The sequence below is a fragment of the Dendrobates tinctorius genome, unplaced genomic scaffold, assembly GCF_039654945.1.
Source record: "Dendrobates tinctorius isolate UK_male_01 unplaced genomic scaffold, ASM3965494v1 ptg000016l, whole genome shotgun sequence".
In the NCBI taxonomy this organism is placed as follows: domain Eukaryota; kingdom Metazoa; phylum Chordata; class Amphibia; order Anura; family Dendrobatidae; genus Dendrobates; species Dendrobates tinctorius.
The window spans coordinates 60,940,456-60,961,692 of record NW_027361684.1 but is presented as its reverse complement, the minus strand read 5'-3'; the positions used below and the strand labels follow the sequence as shown (position 1 = coordinate 60,961,692).

Sequence of the window (21,237 nt, the reverse complement as noted above, 5' to 3'; positions counted from 1 at the left end):
AGTTATTACACTAGGCCTTGGAATGACTATACTAGGCCGTGGTATTTCAAATATGAGTATAGTAGGCCTTGGGCCTACTAGTATAGTCATATGTGAAATACCACGGCCTAGTATAGTCATAACAAGGCCTACTCGATTTTTGCCAACTCGGATCTTGTTTCACGAAAAACAAACGGGTGAAACTTGACAAGTTTCAACAGTTTGTTTTTCATGAAACCAGATTCTAGTTGGTAAAACTAGAGTTATTACACTAGGCCTTGGAATGACTATACTAGGCCGTGGTATTTCAAATATGAGTATAGTAGGCCTTGGGGCTAGTAGTATAGTAATATGTGAAATACCACGGCCTAGTATAGTCATACCAAGGCCTACTGTAATAACTCGATTTTTAACAACTAGCATCTTGTTTCACAAAAAACAAACTGGTGAAACTAGAAAGAAACTTATTTTTAAGACAAGTTTCAACAGTTTGTTTTTCATGAAACCAGATTCTAGTTGGTAAAACTAGAGTTATTACACTAGGCCTTGGAATGACTATACTAGGCAGTGGTATTTCAAATATGAGTATAGTAGGCCTTGGGCCTACTAGTATAGTCATATGTGAAATACCACGGCCTAGTATAGTCATACCAAGGCCTACTGTAATAACTCGATTTTTAACAACTAGCATCTTGTTTCACAAAAAACAAACTGGTGAAACTAGAAAGAAACTTATTTTTAAGACAAGTTTCAACAGTTTGTTTTTCATGAAACCAGATTCTAGTTGGTGAAACTAGAGTTATTACACTAGGCCTTGTAATGACTATACTAGGCCTTGGGTTGGTTTTTAACATGTATTTACCCATCAGTGTGTGTGAGCGGCGCAAACAACATTAATGAAACTTAGTAATGGTGAACCACAAATGTAAATTTATTTTTTATCACAAAAATAAACCTAAAAATTATTTTTTACGGCGTTTGGGGGCAGATGGTTTCAATTTGGGGGTGTGCAGGGAATATGCAACACTTGCAGTTGAAGACGGTGTTTGAGGGGAAGGGGCAACAAAACTTGTGGGGGAAGGTAGTCCAGTTAAGGGAATTAAACTAGGAACACTTGTAGGAGAGGAAATCTGTTCAGGTACATTAGTTGTAATGGCATGTCGCCGTAGGCTTGTGTGCCTGGACCGACTTTGGCCCAATGCCCGCCTTGATTGATTTCGCCTTGAACTAGGGGCAAATATGGAATGTAGGTCCCCCGTCTGCTGGTATGGCTGCTGCTGCTGAGGTGGCGGCTGCTGCAGAGGTGGCGGCTGCTGCTGAGGTGGCGGCTGCTGCTGAGGTGGCTGCTGCTGCTGAGGTGGCGGCTGCTGCTGAGGTGGCGGCTGCTGCTGAGGTGGCGGCTGCTGCTGAGGTGGCTGCTGCTGAGGTGGTCGCTGCTGCTGCTGAGGTGGCGGCTGCTGCTGAGGTGGCGGCTGCTGCTGAGGTGGCTGCTGCTGAGGTGGCTGCTGCTGCTGAGGTGGCTGCTGCTGCTCTTCGTTGTCAGTGCTCGTCCTTGCAGGAGGACTGGTGGCGGCAGTGATGGTCCAGGTTTGCAGAGTGGTGGTGGCAGGGCTACTACATGTTGTTGTAGCGGCAGGGCTGTTCCATGTTTGCCTAGTGGTGGCTGAGCTCCACGCATGCATGGGATTGGCGGTGGTGCTCCAGACAGGAGCAGCGCTTGCCATGGTGGTGTCGGTGAAGTGACCAGCTGCACTCAGACTTGTGGTGGTGTAACGGTGGGTGTCCTGGCTTTGAATAGAGGTGTCCGTGCAGTGGTATGCAGCACAAGTAGGTAGTGAGGTGAAGCGAGTCAATGGTGGCACAGGTGGAAAGGACACCACTGACTGCTGACCGTACCGATTATGCTGCATAGCCTGCAAGAAAGCATTGTTGCAGGCCTGCAGCACATTCAGCTGTTGATCAGGACTAAGGTGTTCCGCCATGCCCTTTTCAATCTTACTAAAAAAATGGTGTGCTGGTCTGTTGAGGTCGGCCTCCAGACGGTCAAGGCGCTGTTCTACAGAATTGAAGCGGTGTTCAAAGTGGTTAAAACCACGTTCCATGAGTGCAAAACCGCTTTCAACTCTGTCAGACAGTGACTTGAGGCTGGAATTAAATGTCTCGCTCAAATGCATAAACTCGGGCAAGACATTCCTGTCCAAGGCCCTCTGCCGCTGGCGGGTAGTGCCCGCATAACCAGTGGCAGAGACCTGGGACAGGGGAACACCTGATGGCCCAGCTTCCTGGTCACCAGCTGTGTGTGTGGTTGACCTGCAAGGTGCTTCCTGGCTGTCGGATGGCTGGGACGGGTCAGAGGACGTCCGAGGAAGGACCGCTCCAGGGCCAGGTTGCAGGGTGCTGCTCCAGGTGCTGTGGAAGAAAGGAAAATCATTACTACCATGCCTTTACAAGAAGCATCAGCTGTGGATTAGAAAAACACAGATTAATAAAAATAAAAACCCAAAATGTATAATACTTACGATCTTGTGGCAAGGACCGGTCTTAGGAACTGCAACGCGTGATAGTGACGGTATCTAGTTCTGGTCCTTGACGCAGATCCACTGCGAACCTGGCCCTCAGCACGAACATCACTGTTGAAGCGGTCCTTGATCGAACGCCAACGTGTTCGGACTTTGTCCACTGTTGATAAAAAAAAACAGTGCCGTCAAGGACAACAGTCACTGCGGCACAATGTAGCAATACAATACTCAAAGCAGTCACTGTAGACCCCGATGACACTGTTGGGTTTCCTGCTAGAATACACCTAGCACGAAACCCAACAGTGCCGTCAAGGACAACAGTCACTGAGGCACAATGTAGCAATACAATACTCAAAGCAGTCACTGTAGACCCCGATGACACTGTTGGGTTTCCTGCTAGAATACACCTAGCACGAAACCCAACAGTGCCGTCAAGGACAACAGTCACTGAGGCACAATGTAGCAATACAATACTCAAAGCAGTCACTGTAGACCCCGATGACACTGTTGGGTTTCCTGCTAGAATACACCTAGCACGAAACCCAACAGTGCCGTCCAGGACAACAGTCACTGCGGCACAATGTAGCAATACAATACTCAAAGCAGTCACTGTAGACCCCGATGACACTGTTGGGTTTCCTGCTAGAATACACCTAGCACGAAACCCAACAGTGCCGTCAAGGACAACAGTCACTGCGGCACAATGTAGCAATACAATACTCAAAGCAGTCACTGTAGACCCCGATGACACTGTTGGGTTTCCTGCTAGAATACACCTAGCACGAAACCCAACAGTGCCGTCAAGGACAACAGTCACTGCGGCACAATGTAGCAATACAATACTCAAAGCAGTCACTGTAGACCCCGATGACACTGTTGGGTTTCCTGCTAGAATACGCCTAGCACGAAACCCAACAGTGCCGTCAAGGACAACAGTCACTGCAGCACAATGTAGCAATACAATACTCAAAGCAGTCACTGTAGACCCCGATGACACTGTTGGGTTTCCTGCTAGAATACGCCTAGCACGAAACCCAACAGTGCCGTCAAGGACAACAGTCACTGCGGCACAATACAGAGCAGGGAAATACTCACTAAACGCCTTTTTGGAGGATGCTGTGGCGCTGTCCCAGCCATCCATCAACGCTGCGGCCACCTCATTCCATAGCCGCCGGGTCACCACATTGTCCTTGTACAGCCGGTCACGGCTGTCCCACAACGGCGAACGCTCCTGGACCAGGCTGATGAGCTGCTCATTATCCAGGTAGACGTCTTCATCCCGTTGTGGAACCTAGACAAAACACATTCATTAGAATAATCAAAATTAAATTGAATAAAAAGTTACAAAAAAAGAAACAAAAAAAAGAGTAAAAATAGAAGATAAAAAATAAAGAACATTACAAATCATTTGATACTTACATTCCGTATCACCACCGGGACTTGGCTTCGCTGCTCCTGCTCTTCGCCCTCACTAGTCCCGTCCGCAGATGATGATGACGATGTCTTAAGAAAGTTGAAAAAAACGTAAGAGATTTGGAGAAGCAGCAGATATACTTACCAGATGCACGAAAATAATCACCTCACGGTCTGCTTGCACCAATTCCTGCCGCGATGGGGAATACTCGGATTCTGAAGACATACTGCATGTAAAAATAATAAAAATCATTAGTACATACATAATTTAAAAGGACAGGCATATAATGTAATATACTCACATTCTTCGCTGATATAATGGGTTCTTGGTTGACTGTCTGCTCTTCAATCTGTCAGTGTAGTAGTGGCAGAGTTTTGGCAGGCACCTCCTTTATATAGACTTTTTTTTTTTGACTTTAGAAGATTCTAACTAGGATAAAAAGTGGACACCACCCAAAAAACGCAGCGCTAAAAAAACGCATACCTGCGCATGCCAGTGCGCACGTATGCGCATCCATAGGCTATAATGGCCATTTTTAGCGCAAAATGTGCGCATACGTGCGCATGCGATTTTTTCCAGGGCCAAAAAATGCAACATGCTGCGTCTGGAAAATACCAACGCACACCCCAAAAAAACGCAGCGCATGAAAATCGCATACATGCGCTTACAAGCGCGCAGGTATGCGCACCCATGTTAAATATAGGGGAAAAATCGCATGCGCACGTATGCGTTTTTTTCCAGCGCTAAAAAACGCAAATGTGAAACCAGCCTAAGTGAGGTCGCACTAGTGACTTATATAGAGCTAAAATTATGTTCTCCTCGTGAGCATCTATGCCTCTTTTAATGCATCCCATTATTTTATTTGCCTTTGCAGCAGCTGCCTGACACTGGCCACTAAATGTGAGTTTGTCGTCCATCCACACACCCAGGTCTTTTTCAGTGACATTTTTGCCCAGTAGTAGGCTCCTTTTCCTATGCAATCAGTACCCTCCACGATATCGCAACCTCTGCTTCTGCCAGCAATGGAGGCCTGTTTAGACAGTGCCCAGAGCATTGTGTAAGACGATTCTGCTAGTGCAGCACAGGTAGGTATAATACATTACATTACAGTGCTGTTACACTGTAATGAATTAAACCAGTGATCAGATTAATAAAAATTAAGTATAGTTAAAAAAGTAGTAATGAATTGTAAAAAAAAACAGAAAATAAACAAAAAATATATATTGTACCAATAAATAAGTATATTTATGTAGAAAAGTACACATATTTACTATTGTCGCATCTACAATCACCCAACCTATAAAAATGCTAGACTATTTATCCCTTTCAGTGAACTCATTTACAAAAAAATAAAAAAATTGGCAAAAAAATGCTTTTTCTTCATTCCGCCAAAAAAAGTGGAATAAAACATGATCCAAAAAGTCGAATGTAAATAAAAATGGTTTCACTGAAAATAACATCTTGCCCACAAAAAGCAAATATCCATAAAGCTCCATCAGTGGAGAATAAACACATCTATAGCTCTCAGAATATAGTGATGCAAAAGCAATTCTTTTTTCTATAAAATAGTTTTTATTGTATTAAAGTGCCAAAATATCTACTACATAATCATCTAATTCTGTCTGTCTGCCTGTCTGTTTGTAATGGAAATCCCGTGTCTCTGATTGGTCGCGCCCTGCCGACTGTGACCAATCAGCAACAGGCACAGTCCGGTCACGAATTGGAGCGGAATTCGAATGCCGCACAACACCGCTACCGTCGGGAGATCTGCGGTGCTAGCCGCTGATCTCTCGATGATTGCCATGGGTCATCTCCTGCCGCATGGATTTGCTGCAATCAGCGATATTGGCGTGGAATTTAAAGGGGGTCTGTCACCCCATTTTGGCCTATCAGCTGCCGCCACTGCCATCAGGAGCTTATCTACAGCATTCTGTAATGCTGTAGATAAGCCCCCGATGAAACCTGAAAGATAAGAAAAAATAGTTAGATTATACTCATCCCGGCGTTTGGACTGGTCCAATGGGTTTTGTCATCCCGTCCGGCTCCTCCCATCTTCATACGATGACGTCCTCTTCCTTGCTTCTCCCTCGGCTCCTGCGCATGCGTACTGTATCGACCCTGGGGAGGTTAGAGCAGAGTACTGCAGTGCGCAAGCACCGGACCTCTCTGACCTTTCCCGGCGCCTGCGCACTGCGGTACTTTACTCTGCCCTCAACAGGGCAGATAAAGCACGTGTACGCAGGAGCAGAGGGAGAAGCAAGGAGGAGGACATCATTGTATGAAGATGGGAGGCGCTGGACCAGACCGCGACACCCACCACACCCACCCCCGCCCCCCGGTGAGTATAATCTAACATGATTTTCTTATTTTTCAGGTTTCATCGGGGGCTTATCTACAACATTACAGAATGCTCTAGATAATCCCCTGATGGCGGTGGCCCCAGCTTATGGGGTAAAAATGGGGTGACAGATTCCCTTTAAATAAACTACATACATATTCTAGAATACCCGATGCGTTAGAATTGGGCCACCATCTAGTATATATATAAATGTGGTATTCTAGTAATTCTACTGACCCATAAAGCTGTATTATCATATTAACGCTATGGTGAACAGCATAAAGAAAAAACAATTCCTGAATTGCTGAATTGAACCATTGAAATCATCAATTAGTCCTGCAAAAATACCTAAACAATGGAAACACCCACAAATGACCCCATTTTGGAAACGAGAACCCCTAAGGAACTTATCTAGATGTGTGGTGAGCACTTTGAACCCCCAAGGGCTTCACAGAAGTTTATAATGCCCGGGCATGAAAATAAAAAAATCGTATTTTTTCCACAAACATGATCAATTAGTCCCCAATTTTTTCATTTTCCCAAGGGTAACAGGAGAAATTGGACCCCAAAAGTTGTTGTCCAATTTGTCATGAGTACGCTGACACCCCATATGTGGGAGAAAACTACTGTATGGACACACGTCGGGGCTCGGAAGGGAAGCAGTGACGTTTTGGAATGCAGACTTTGATGGCATGGTCTGCGGGTGTCATATGCGTTTGGAGAGCCCCTGATGTACCTAAACTATTGAAACTCCCCACAAGTGACCCCATTTTGGACACTAGACCCCCCCACGGAACTTATCTAGATATGTGGTGAGCACTTTGAACCCCCAAGTGCTTCACAGAAGTTTATAACGCTCGGACGTGAAAATAAAAAAATCATTTTTTTTCCACAAAAATGATATTTTTGCCCCCAATTTTTTATTTTCCTAAGGGTAACAGGAGAAATTGGACCCCAAAAATTGTTTTGCAATTTGTCCTGAGTAGGCTGATACCCTACATGTGGGGGTAAACCACTGTTTGGGCGCATGGCAGAGCTTGGAAGGGAAGGAGCACCATATGACTTTTTCAACTCAGAATTGGCTGGAATTGAGATCAGACGCAATGTTGCATTTGGAGAGCCCCTGATGTGCCCAAACAGTGGAAACCCCCAATTCTAACTCCAACCCGAACCCCAACACACCCCTAACCCTAATCTCAGCCCTAACCCTTACCCTAGCCCTAGCCCTAACTCTAACCCTAGCCCTAACTCTAACACTAGCCCTAACCCTAGCCCTAACCCTAGCCCTAACCCTAGCCCTAACCCTAACCCTAATGGAAAAATGGAAATAAATACATTTTTTTTATTTTATTATTTTTCCCTAACTAAGGGGGTGATAACGGGGGGTTTGATTTACTATTTATGGCGGTTTTTATGTTTGGCAGCTGTCACACGCTAAAAGACGCTTTTTATTGTAAAAATAGTTTTTGCATCACCACATATTGAGAGCTATAATTTTTCCGTATATTGACCCACCGTGTCATCTGAGGTCTTATTTTTTGCGGGACGAGTTGACGTTTTTATCGGTACCATTTTCGGGCACGTGACATTTTTTGGTCGCTTTTTATTCCGATTTTTGGGACGCACAATGAACAAAAACCAGCGTTTCCTGAATTTCTTTTGGGGGGTGCATTTACACCGTTCCGCGTGCGGTAAAATTGATAAAGCGGTTTTATTCTTCGGGTCAGTACGGTTACAGCCATACCTCATTTAGGTCTTTTTTTATGTTTTGTCGGTTTTATGCAATGAAAACTATTTTATATAAAAAATAATTATTTTTGCATCGCTTTATTCTGCGAGCTATAACTTTTTTATGTTTTCGCTGATGATGCTGTGTGGTGGCTCGTTTTTTGTGGGACAAGATGACGTTTTCAGCGGTACCATGTATATTTATATGCGTCTTTTTGATCTCGCGTTATTACACTTTTTGTTTGGCGGTATGATAATAAATCATTATTTTTTGCTTCGTTTTTTATTTTTATTTTTTAAGGGGTTCGCTAAAGGGGTTAACTAATGGGACAGTTTTATAGGGTGGGTCGTTACGGACGCGGCGATACCTAATATGTGTACTTTTATTGTTTTTTTTTTATTATTTTCAAAAAATGAATTTATTGGGGAATATTTTTTTTTTTTTTACTAATTTATTTGGCGATTTTTTAAAAATTATTTTTACACTTTTTTTTATTTTTTTTTTACTTTATTACATAGTCCCAGGTGGGACATCACTGTCCTGTGACAGATTGCTGATCTGTCACATCACAGGTCACTGTGACAGATCAGCAATCTCTCACAGGCAGTGCAGAAGGCTTCCTTCTTGCCTGCGCTTTGCAGGCACTGAGGAAGCCAGCTTCCTGCAGGCCCCCAAAGGCCCCCCGTCACCATCTTGGATCCGGGGGCCTGTAGGGAAATAGCCCCCCGCAGCAGCGCTGCACATTGCGCTGCCGTGGGGGGCTCAGGGAAGCACGGATGGAGCCCCCTCCCTGCCGATGCTTCCTTTTAACTCCCGGTACACCGCGATCATGTTTGATCGCGGTGTGCAAGGGGTTAACGTGTCGGGGCGGTCCGTGACCGCCCCTGACGCCTTGTGCCGGGTGTCAGCTGTGATAATCAGCTGACACCCGGCCGCGATCAGCGGCGCTCACCACTTGGGTGCCGCTGATCGCTGAGACGTACTATCCCGTCCATGGGCATAGGGGCCCAGGTCCCATGGACGGGATAGTACGTCGGATGGCAGGAAGGGGTTAAAGTCACACTGCAGCCATCAGACTCCCTCTGTTACGCTGTACACTATATGGCTTTGCTGCTTTGGCAGGACTTTGACCAATCATAGCACAGCTTCCTGACTGAGCTGTGCTGTGAGGTCACACAAAGAAAACTAATGCTGATTGGCTTAATTGCAGCAAATCTGCGTTTCCACTGCTGTCCAGGGCTTTGTGGAAGAGGAGCAGAGAGACGCAGCACAGCAAACAGGTGACTGCGAGTCAGCTGTTGTGTGTATGTGTCTCCTTTCAGACTTAGGCCTGTTTCACACATCCATTTTTTGATGTCAGTTGCAATCCATGAAAATGGCGGAAAACGGATCCGTCGCCGTTTTCACACCAACGTGTGCCACCGGACCGTCGTTTTGACGGATCCGGTGAAGGCAGGACTTTAAAGGAAACGCTGCCTGGAAAAAAAGGAGAGAGAGAGAGATTTTTATTTTTTTTCCGGTCCTGAACGGCATTTCAGGGTTAAAAGTTTTCCTGGAGCAAAGCTTCCGTGCAGGCGCAGTTAAAAATAGCGGACTGTCAAGACAAAAAAATGTTGCAGAGTCCATCTCATCCACTCGGGAGACCGTAAAATTTTGGCGGATCCATCAAAAAATGGGTGTGACGAACTCCCGTCAGTCAAGATCCGCCACTAATGTAAGTCTATGGGGGAAAAAACGGATCAGCCCCTTTTTTGGCAGATCCGTTTTTTTCAGAAATTGGCGGATTTTGACTGACGCCAAAAAACGGAAGTGAGAAACAGGCCTTAGCCTCACAGTCAGCTGTGGCTTTGACTGTGCTGGCTGAAGTGAGAGTCGGCATGCACACACAGCTCTCCTGTCAGAGTAATAGAAGCCGGAAGCGGGCGGCAGGAGGTGATATGAAGGAGCTGCCCCTGCACTTCACATCATCTCACTTGTGCAGACTTGCCTGCCTGTGCCAGCTATACAATAAAGTGTGCACCGCTTGGTGCATGCTATGGGCATGCAGGGCAGGCAGGAATAAAGGAGACAGGAGCTGGGGCTGGGGGCGGGTCTGGGCTCACCAGAGGATTCTCCGGTGTCCCGATGCCCCAGTCCGACCCTGCACTGTAATGCCGCAGCCATGTTGGCTGCGGCATTACAGTGATTGGCTGGCCGCACAGCATCATTAGGTCTATATCAGACCTGGCACTGCCCTGCTTGACACAGTCAGCTCCTGAATCACCAGAGTAGGGAGAGTTGCTGCAACGATAGGGACAGAATAGGTGGGGTATACAGTTACTGTGGGTATACCATAATTGAATCCACAAATCCAGCTAAATCAACAGTTCTTCTAAGGACTAATTATGGGGTATATAGATTGCAGTGCTAGGTAGGCAGGGAGTGTACATGGGTATAAACATATCAGTGCAAGGCATGCAGCCAATGAATGTGGGTATATAGATATCAGTGCTAGTCAAGCAGGCATTGTATGTGGCATACTTCATTGCGTACATCAAAAGGATCCATTCCATTGCTGTCTGCTGCTTCTGCCTATTACATACAGTACCTTGCGAAAGTATTCAGCCCCCTGGAATTTTTCAACCTTTTCCCACATATCATGCTTCAAACATAAAGATACCAAATGTAAATTTTTGATGAAGGATCAACAACAAGTGGGACACAATTGTGAACTTGAATGAAATTTATGGGTTATTTTAAATATTTGTGGAAATTCAAAAACTGAAAGGTGGGGTGTGCAATATTATTCGGCCCCTTTACTTTCAGTACAGCAAACTCACTCCAGAAGTTCATTGTGGATCTCTGAATGATCCAATGTTGTCCTAAATGACTAATGATGATAAATACAATCTACCTGTGTGTAATCAAGTCTCCGTATATATGCACCTGCTCTATGATAGTGTCAGGGTTCTGTTTGTTGCACAGAGAGCATCATGAAGACCAAGGGACACAACAGGCAGGTCCGTGATACTGTTGTGGAGAAGTTTAAAGCCAGATTTGGATACAAAATGATTTCCAAAACTTTAAACATCCCAAGGAGCACTCTGCAAGTGATCATATTGAAATGGAAGGAGTATCATACCACTGCAAATCTACCAAGACCCGGCCGTCCCTCAAAACTTTCATCTCAAACAAGGAGAAGACTGATCAGAGATGCAGCCAAGAGGCCCATGATCACTCTGGATGAAGCTAGGAGGGATAGCTAATAGTAGAGAAGAGAGAGAGAGGATTCAAAAAGATTTAAATAAACTGGAGAAGTGGGCAGCAACTAACAGAATGGTTTTTAACAGGGAGAAATGCAAAGTACTACATCTGGGTAATAAAAATGAAAAAAGCATATATAGAATGGGAGGAATAGGACTAAGTGACAGCACATGTGAAAAAGACTTGGGTATACTAATAGATCACAGACTGAATATGAGTCAACAGTGTGATGCAGCAGCAAAAAAGGCAAATGCAATTCTAGGATGTATTAACAGAAGCATACAGTCTAGATCACGTGAAGTCATTATTTCCCTCTACTCCTCTTTGGTCAGACCTCATCTGGAATATTGTGTCCAGTTTTGGGCACCACATTTTAAAAAAGACATCAACAAACTGGAGCAAGTTCAGAAAAGAGCGACCAGAATGGTGACTGGTCTGCAAACCCTGTCTTATGAGGAAAGGTTGCAGGATTTGGGAATGTTTAGTTTGCAAAAGAGAAGACTGAGAGGAGACTTAATAGCTGTCTACAATTATCTAAAGGGCTGTCACATTGTAGAAGGATCAACTTTATTCTCATCTGCACAAGGAAAGACTAGAAGCAATGGGATGAAACTGAATGGGAGGAGACACAGATTAGATATTAGAAAAAACTTTTTGACAGTTAGAGTGATCAATGAGTGGAACAGGCTGCCACGAGAAGTGGTGAGTTCTCCTTCAATGGAAGTCTTCAAACAGAGGCTGGACAGACATCTGACTGGGATGATTTAGCGAATCCTGCTTTGAGCAGGGGGTTGGACCAGATGGCCCAGGAGGTCCCTTCCAACTCTACGATTCTATGATTCTATGATTCTATGATTCTATGAACTGCAGAGATCTACAGCTGAGGTGGGACAGTCTGTCCATAGAACAGCAATCAGTCGTACACTGCACAAATCTGGCCGTTATGGAAGAGTAGCAAGAAGAAAGCCATTTCTCAAAGATATCCATATAAAGTGTCATTTAAAGTTTGCAACAAGCCACCTGGGAGATACACCAAACATGTGGAAGAAGGTGCTCTGGTCAGATGAAACCAAAATTGAACTTTTTGGCAACAATGCCAAACGATATGTGTGGCGTAAAGGCAACACAGCTCATCACACTTAACACACCATCCCCACTGTCAAACATGGTGGTGGCATCATCATGGTTTGGGCTTGCTTTTCTTCAGCAGGGACAGGGAAGATGGTTAAAATTGAGGGGAAGATGGATGGAGCCAAATACAGGACCATTCTTGAAGAAAATCTGTTGGAGTCTGCAAAAGACCTGAGACTGGGACGGAGATTTGTCTTCCAGCAAGACAATGATCCCAAACATAAAGCAAAATCTACATTGGAATGGTTCACAAATAAATATATCCAGATGTTAGAATAGCCAAGCCAAAGTCCAGACCTGAATCCAATCGAGAATCTGTGGAAAGAGCTGATAACTGCTGTTCACAAATGATCTCCATCAAACCTCACTGAGCTCGAGCTTTATGCCAAAGAAGAATGGGCAAGAATTTCAGTCTCTCATTGTACAAAACTGATAGAGACTTACCCCAAATGACTTGCAGCTGTAATCGCAGCAAAAGGTGGCACAACAAAGTTAAGTTAAGGGGGCCGAATAATATTGCACGCCCCACTTTTCAGTTTTTGATTTTCCACAAAAATTTAAAATAACCAATAAATTTTGGTCAACTTCACAATTGTGTCCCACTTGTTGTTGATTCTTCACCAAAAATTTACATTTGGTATCTTTATGTTTGAAGCATGATATGAGGGAAAAGGTGGAAAAGCTCCAGGGGGCCGAATACTTTCGCAAGGCACTGTATCTAGATGTGTTATGAGCACTTTGAACTCCCAATTGCTTCACAGAAGTTTATAATGTAGAGCCGTGAAAGTAAAAAATCATATTTTTTCCACAAAAATGATATTTTGCCCCAAAATATTTACTGTATATACTTGCACATAAGCCGAGATTTTAAGCCCATTTTTTGGGCTGAAAGTCCCCCTCTCGGCTTATACGTGAGTCATATACTGGGGGGTCGGTGGGGGAGGGGGAGCAGGGGTGTCAGGTCATACTTACCCCCTCCTGGCGCGGTCTCTGCAGCCCCCCACTTCTCCTGGGTCTCAGGCTCCATCCTGCAGTGGTCACGTGGTACTGCTCTTTAAAGTCATTAATATGCGCATATTTATGACTTTAATGAGCGGTACCATGTGACCGCTGCAGGAAGGAGCCTCAGACCGGGAGAAGGGGCTTCAGAGACAGCGCCAGGAGGGGGTAAGTATACACTCTATTCACCTGTCCTCGCTCCATCACTGCTTGCTATTCTGCTGTCTTCCGTCCTCTGTCTGTGATGTTCAAGCAGAGGGTGGGATGACGTAGTCAGTGCGTACCCTCTGCCTGAATGTCACTGACAGAGGGACCTGGCAGACACAGGGGCACGCAGCGATGGATGGAGGATCGGTAAGTATCGCCAGTGCTGGGGTCCTGAGCCAGCGGTGACCCCGGCACCTGGCCCCCAGTGACAGAAAGCTAAGTATTTCTTTTATTTTCTATTTGTGATGGCAGCAGCATATGGGGGGGTGTTCTATCGAGCACCTTATGGGGGCAGAAAAGGGGGGTATACTATGGAGCACCTTATGGGGGCAGCATATGGGGGTATACTATGAAGCACCTTATTGGGGCAGCATATGGGGGTATACTATGGAGTATCCTATGGGGGCAGCATATGGGGGTATACTATGGAGCATCTTATGGGGCAGCATATGGGGGTATACTATGGAGCACCTTGAGGGGCAGCATATGGGGGTATATTATGGAGCACCTTATGGGGCAGCATATGGGGAGTATACTATGGAGCATCTTATGGGGGCAGCATATGGGGGGATTCTATGGAGCACCTTATGGGGCAGTATATGGGGGTATACTATGGAGCACCTTATGGGGCAGCATATGGGGGGTATACTATGGAGCACCTTATGGAGCAGCATATGGAGCATAAACTATGGGGCAGCATATGGGGGCATAAACTATGGGTCATCTTACGGGGCAGCACATGAGGGCATAATCTATGGAGCAGCAAATGGGGGCATAATCTATGGAGCATCATATGGGGCCATAACCTTTATGGAGCAGCATATGGGGCATATTATTCTATAGAGCATCTTATGGAGCCATTGTTAACCTTTATGCAGCATTATATGGGGTGTATTTTGTATGGAACATCTTATGGGGCCATCATGAACCGTACGGAGCATTATATGGCGCTTCTGATTAAATATGGATATTCAAAAACATTTAACCTACTGATTTCTCAATTAATTTTACTTTTATTGGTATCTTTTTTTATTTTTGAAATTTACTAGTAGCTGCTGCATTTTCCACCCTAGGCTTATACACGAGTCAATAAGTTTTCCCTGTTTTTTGTGGCAAAATTAGGGGGGTCGGCTTATACACAGGCCGGCTTTTACATGATTATATACAGTATTTTCCCAAGGGTAACAGGAGAAATTAAGCACCAAGAGATGTTGTTCAATTTGTCCTGAGTATGGGGATTCCCCATATGTGGGAGTAAACCACTGTTTCGGTGCACGACAGAGCTCGGAAAGGAAGGAGCCCTGTTTCACTTTTTCAATACAGACGCCATGTCGAGTTTAGAGAGCCCCTGATGTGCCTAAACAGTGGAAACCCCCATGAATGATGCCATTTTGGAAACTAGGAACTTATCTAGATGTGTGGTGAGCACTTTTAACCCCCAAGTTTTTCCCTAAAGTTTATAATGTAGAGCTGTGAAAATAAAAAGTATTTTTTTTCCTCGAAAATGATCTTTTTGCTCCCTTTTTTATTTTCACAAGGGTAACAGGAGAAATTGGAACCCAAAAGTGGTTGTCCAATTTGTCCGGAGTACGCTGGCACCCCATATGTGGGAGAAAACTACTGTTTGGGCACACGGTGGGGCTCGGAATGGTAGTAGTGACATTTTGGAATGCAGACTTTGATGGAATGGTCTGCGGGCATCATGTTGCGTTTGCAGAGCCACTGATGTGCCTAAACAGTAGAAACCTCCCACAAGTGATGCCATTTTGGAAACTATACCCCCTAAGGAGCTTATCTAGATGTGTGGTGAGTACTTTGAACCTCAAAGTGTTTCACTAAAGTTTATAATGTAGAGCCGTGAAAATAAAAAATATATGTTTTTCCACGAAAATTATCTTTTAGCCCGAGTTTTTTATTTTCACAAGGGTAACATGAGAAATTGGACTCAAAAAGTTGTTGTCCAATTTGTCCTGAGTATGCTGAAACCCCAAAAGGGGGGCAACCAATGTTTGGGCACATGGTGGGGCTTGGAAGGGAAGTAGTGATGTTTTGGAATGCAGACTTTGATGGAATGGTCTGCAGGCGTCATGTTGCGTTTGCAGAGCCCCTGATGTGCCTAAACAGTGGAAACCCCCAATTCTAACTCCATCCCTAACCCCAACACTTCTATAACCCTAATCTCAACCCTAACCATAACCCTTACCACAACACTAACACCAACACACCCCTACCCCTAATCCCAACAATAACCCTAGTCACTGACATTGGCAGGTAATAAGGGATAAATGTCACCTGATGAAGCCTTTTGAAGACGCGACAACATTTATCAGACTGGACAACTGTGGAATCACAGAAGTAATCCTGCTAATATTTATCCTGGAAAAGCTATCACCAGTATGCAAAAGGAGATGGAGGAAGAATAAGAATTTGCATATGTTCCGTATATCCTTGTTTCTGTTAGTGACATACAGTGGTCATGTCACAAACAGAAGGATTTGGAGGTGAAATAAAGGGAGGAAGAGGAGAAGCTTGTGGAATTTGAGGGGGACATAGATGGCACAGGCATACAAAAGAGCAAAAATCATGATGGCTACAACACTGGCTATTACTGCCAACCATTGCAATGAGTTTGCGACAACAAAACAGTAGAGCCCTCGGTCTTGTCTGTAGGCATGGCAAGATGTATGCTGCAATGCTTGTGGGAGAACAAGCTTGTTAGCTTCAAGCAAAGGTTATTGGATAGTCATGATTTTACACCCTCAAAATGAAATCAAAATGGGGACTTTTTTTTAAATCTTCCAAAATGGAGTCCTCATTGGCTTACTTCCAAGGTAAGCTCTGTTACTTGCTCTGTGAAGCTTTCTCCATGGAAGCTCCTGCTACCCTCAAGACTAGAGTTGAGCGATACCGTCCGATACTTCAAAGTATCGGATCGGAATGGATCGGCCGATCTTTAAAAAAAGTATCGATATCGCCGATTCCGATACCGGAAGTCCCATTCAAGTCTATGGGACTTCCGGTATCGGAATAAGAAAAACCCTGTTTTTGCCTTGTACAGCCTCTCTGGGGTCTGTACGGGCCTTTCGGGGGGCTGTGCCGGCCTGCCAGGGGGTCTGTGCAGGCTCCGGTGGTCTGTGCCGGCCTGCCGGGGGGCTGTGCCGGCCTGCCGGTGGTCTGTGCAGGCTCCGGTGGGCTGTGCCGGCCTGCCGGTGGTCTGTGCAGGCTCCGGGGGGCTGTGCCGGCCTGCCGGGGGGCTGTGCCGGCCTGCCGGGGGGCTGTGCAGGCTTCGGGGGTCTGTGCAGGCATCGTCCGATGGGACTACATGTCCCATCGGGCGATGCCTGCTACCATGACAGTGATTGACACATTAGCCAATGATGGGACAGTAGTAGTCCCATCATCCGGCTAATGTGTTAAATGTTAAAAAAAAAAAAAAAAAATACTACATACATACTACATGCATGCTACATACATACTACATGCTACATACATACTACATGCTACATACATACTACATGCTACATACATACTACATGCTACATACATACTACATATATACTACATACATACTACATACATGCTACATACATGCTACATACATACTGCATGCTACATACATACTACATACATACTGCATGCTACATACATACTACATACATACTACATACATACTACATGCATGCTACATGCATGCTACATACATACTGCATGCTACATACATACTACATACATACTACATACATACTACATACATACTACATGCATGCTACATGCATGCTACATACATGCTACATACATACTACATGCTACATACATACCACATACATACTACATACATACTACATACATACTACATGCATACTACATACATACTACATACATACTACATACATACTACATGCATGCTACATACATACTACATGCATGCTACATACATACTACATGCATGCTACATACATACTACATGCATGCTACATGCATGCTACATACATACTACATGCTACATACATACCACATACATACTACATACATGCTACATGCTACATACATACTACATATATACTACATGCATGCTACATACATACTGCATGCTACATGCATGCTACATACATACTACATACATACTACATGCTACATACATACCACATATATACTACATACATACAATACATTCATACAATACATACATAGACATACAGTACATATAACATAGAGTAACATACTTACCAATACTTGTCACATTGTTCCCCGAAGCCATTGTCTTTTCCGGAATAAATATTAACATAACAAACCACAAAAATACTCACCCACGATCCGAAGCAGTCCACGAGTGTGTCCCACGATGATCTTGGGTAGAGAACTGCAGCATCAGATGATGCTGCCGTTCTCTACGGGCTGCAGGAATCCAATGACGGAAGGTAGGTATCCTTCCGCACTGTATTCCTCTGCCACTTAAAAAAAAAAAGGCCCTAGTCTCACTTTATGCCATTGCTGCGTGGGAATTTCCCACACAGCAATGGCATAAAGTGAGACTAGGGACTTTTTTTTTTTAAGTGGCGGAGGAATACAGTGCGGAAGGATACCTACCTTCCGTCATTGGATTCCTGCAGCCCGTAGAGAACGGCAGCATCATCTGATGCTGCAGTTCTCTACCCAAGATCGTCGTGGGACACACTCGTGGACTGCTTCGGATCGTGGGTGAGTATTTTTGTGGTTTGTTATGTTAATATTTATTCCGTAAAAGACAATGGCTTCGGGGAACAATGTGACAAGTATTGGTAAGTATGTTACTCTATGTTATATGTACTGTATGTCTATGTATGTATTGTATGAATGTATTGTATGTATGTAGTATATATGTGGTATGTATGTAGCATGTAGTATGTATGTAGTATGTATGTAGCATGCATGTAGCATGCAGTATGTATGTAGCATGCATGTAGTATATATGTAGTATGTATGTAGCATGCATGTAGTATATATGTAGTATGTATGTAGCATGTAGCATGTATGTAGTATGTATGTAGTATGTATGTGGTATGTATGTAGCATGTAGTATGTATGTAGCATGCATGTAGCATGCATGTAGTATGTATGTAGCATGCATGTAGTATGTATGTAGTATGTATGTAGTATGTATGTAGTATGTATGTAGCATGCAGTATGTATGTAGCATGTATGTAGTATGTATGTAGTATATACACTCACTGGCCACTTTATTAGGTACACCTGTCCAACTGTGTGTTAAGACTTAATTTCTAATCTGCCAATCACATGGCGGCAACTCAGTGCATTTAGGCATGTAGACATGGTCAAGACAATCTCCTGCAGTTCAAACCGAGCATCAGTATGGGGAAGAAAGGTGATATGAGTGCCTTTGAACGTGGCATGATTGTTGGTGCCAGAAGGGCTGGTCTGAGTATTTCAGAAACTGCTGATCTACTGGGATTTTCACGCACAACCATCTCTAGGGTTTACAGAGAATGGTCCGAAAAAGAAAAAAAATCCAGTGAGCGGCAGTTCTGTGGCCGGAAATGCCTTGTTGATGCCAGAGGTCAGAGGAGAATGGGCAGACTGGTTCGAGCTGATAGAAAGGCAACAGTGACTCAAATTGCCACCCGTTACAACCAAGGTAGGCAGAAGAGCATCTCTGAACGCACAGTGCGTCGAACTTTGAGGCAGATGGGCTACAGCAGCAGAAGACCACACCGGGTACCACTCCTCTCAGCTAAGAACAGGAAACTGAGGCTACAATTTGCACAAGCTCATCGAAATTGGACAGTAGAAGATTGGAAAAACGTTGCCTGGTCTGATGAGTCTCGATTTCTGCTGCGACATTCGGATGGTAGGGTCAGAATTTGGCGTAAACAACATGAAAGCATGGATCCATCCTGCCTTGTATCAACGGTTCAGGCTGGTGGTGGTGGTGTCATGGTGTGGGGAATTTTTTCTTGGCACTCTTTGGGCCCCTTGGTACCAATTGAGCATCGTTGCAACGCTACAGCCTACCTGAGTATTGTTGCTGACCATGTCCATCCCTTTATGACCACAATGTACCCAACATCTGATGGCTACTTTCAGCAGGATAATGCGCCATGTCATAAAGCTCGAATCATCTCAGATTGGTTTCTTGAACATGACAATGAGTTCACTGTACTCAAATGGCCTCCTCAGTCACCAGATCTCAATCCAATAGAGCATCTTTGGGATGTGGTGGAACGGGAGATTCGCATCAGGGATGTGCAGCCGACAAATCTGCGCCAACTGTGTGATGCCATCATGTCAATATGGTCCAAAATCTCTGAGGAATGCTTCCAGCACCTTGTTGACTCTCTGCCACGAAGAATTGAGGCAGTTCTGAAGGCAAAAGGGGTCCAACCCGTTACTAGCATGGTGTACCTAATAAAGTGGCCAGTGAGTGTATGTAGTATGTATGTAGCATGTAGTATGTATGTAGCATGCATGTAGTATATATGTAGTATGTATGTAGCATGTAGCATGTATGTAGCATGCATGTAGTATATATGTAGTATGTATGTAGCATGTAGTATGTATGTAGCATGCATGTAGTATATATGTAGTATGTATGTAGCATGTAGTATGTATGTAGCATGCAAGTAGTATATATGTAGTATGTATGTAGTATGTATGTAGTATGTATGGTGGTTTTTTTTTTTTTTTTTTTAACATTTAACACATTAGCCGGATGATGGGACTACTACTGTCCCATCATTGGCTAATGTGTCAATCACTGTCATGGTAGCAGGCATCGCCAGATGGGACTTGTAGTCCCATCGGACGATGCTTGCACAGACCCCCGGACATCAGCACAGCCCCCCGGCAGGCCGGCACAGCCCCCCGGCAGGCCGGTACAGACCCCCACAGGGTGCACAGACCACCGGCAGGCCGGCACAGCCCCCCGGCAGGCCGGTACAGACCCCCACAGGGTGCACAGACCACCGGCAGGCCGGCACAGCCCCCCGGCAGGCCGGTACCGACCCCGGGCAGTCCACACAGCCCCCCGGCAGGCCGGCAGAGACCCCCGGAAGGCCCGAAATGACGGCGCATCATGATGCGCACACACCGCGCATCATGATGATGTCAGGCCGTCAATCAACTTTGAACTTCCGATTCCGATGCCGAATTCCGATATTGAAAAAATATCGGAAGTCGGTATCGGAATTCCGATACAGCAAGTATCGGCCGATACCCGATACTTGCGGTATCAGAATGCTCAACACTACTCAAGACTGACCAGCAAACTCCTCAGTGTTTCACACAGACATAAGCACATGTGATACACCAAATTCCACCATCTGAGTTAGTGTTAGGGCTTCAGTAAGTAGTCAAGGCAGCATTAACAACACCCAGAGTTTATTTGACATAATGGACAAGATGTTTTATCTGACATTGCGGCTATCTGCCACACTTCAGCAAACACTGGTTTGAGGGATCTCACAGGGGAAGGGGGCGTCGACTTCGCTCACCTTGTGGGAGGGGAGAGAAGGACCCAGCAGGGATTGGCTCTCTGGCACCACCACTTGCTGCAGGTGAGTCAGAAAACTGCACCAAGAACAAATAGTCACCTGAAAGGTTTCTCTTCTAGGTACAAGTTAATGAGGCACTCCCAGTGAGGGGGGATATATATCACTAGTCCAGGCTGGGGATATATATATTT

The 21,237-nt window shown here is 44.9% G+C and overlaps 1 protein-coding gene across 1 annotated transcript in view; it reads right to left on the bottom strand.

The window, feature by feature from the left end:
• LOC141080679 (uncharacterized) overlaps positions 1–4,465 on the bottom strand; it is a 59,805-nt gene extending 55,340 nt beyond the window's left edge. Inside the window, exons 1-5 of the mRNA XM_073566069.1 lie at positions 4,078–4,465; positions 3,918–4,001; positions 3,594–3,789; positions 2,499–2,658; positions 1,369–2,388 (exon numbers count right to left, since the gene is read on the bottom strand). Of these exons, the coding sequence (XP_073422170.1) occupies positions 1,369–2,388; positions 2,499–2,658; positions 3,594–3,789; positions 3,918–4,001; positions 4,078–4,176 (1,559 nt within the window). The 5' untranslated portion in view covers positions 4,177–4,465. The remainder of the gene's footprint in view (positions 1–1,368; positions 2,389–2,498; positions 2,659–3,593; positions 3,790–3,917; positions 4,002–4,077) is intronic.
• Positions 4,466–21,237: the final 16,772 nt, after the last annotated feature.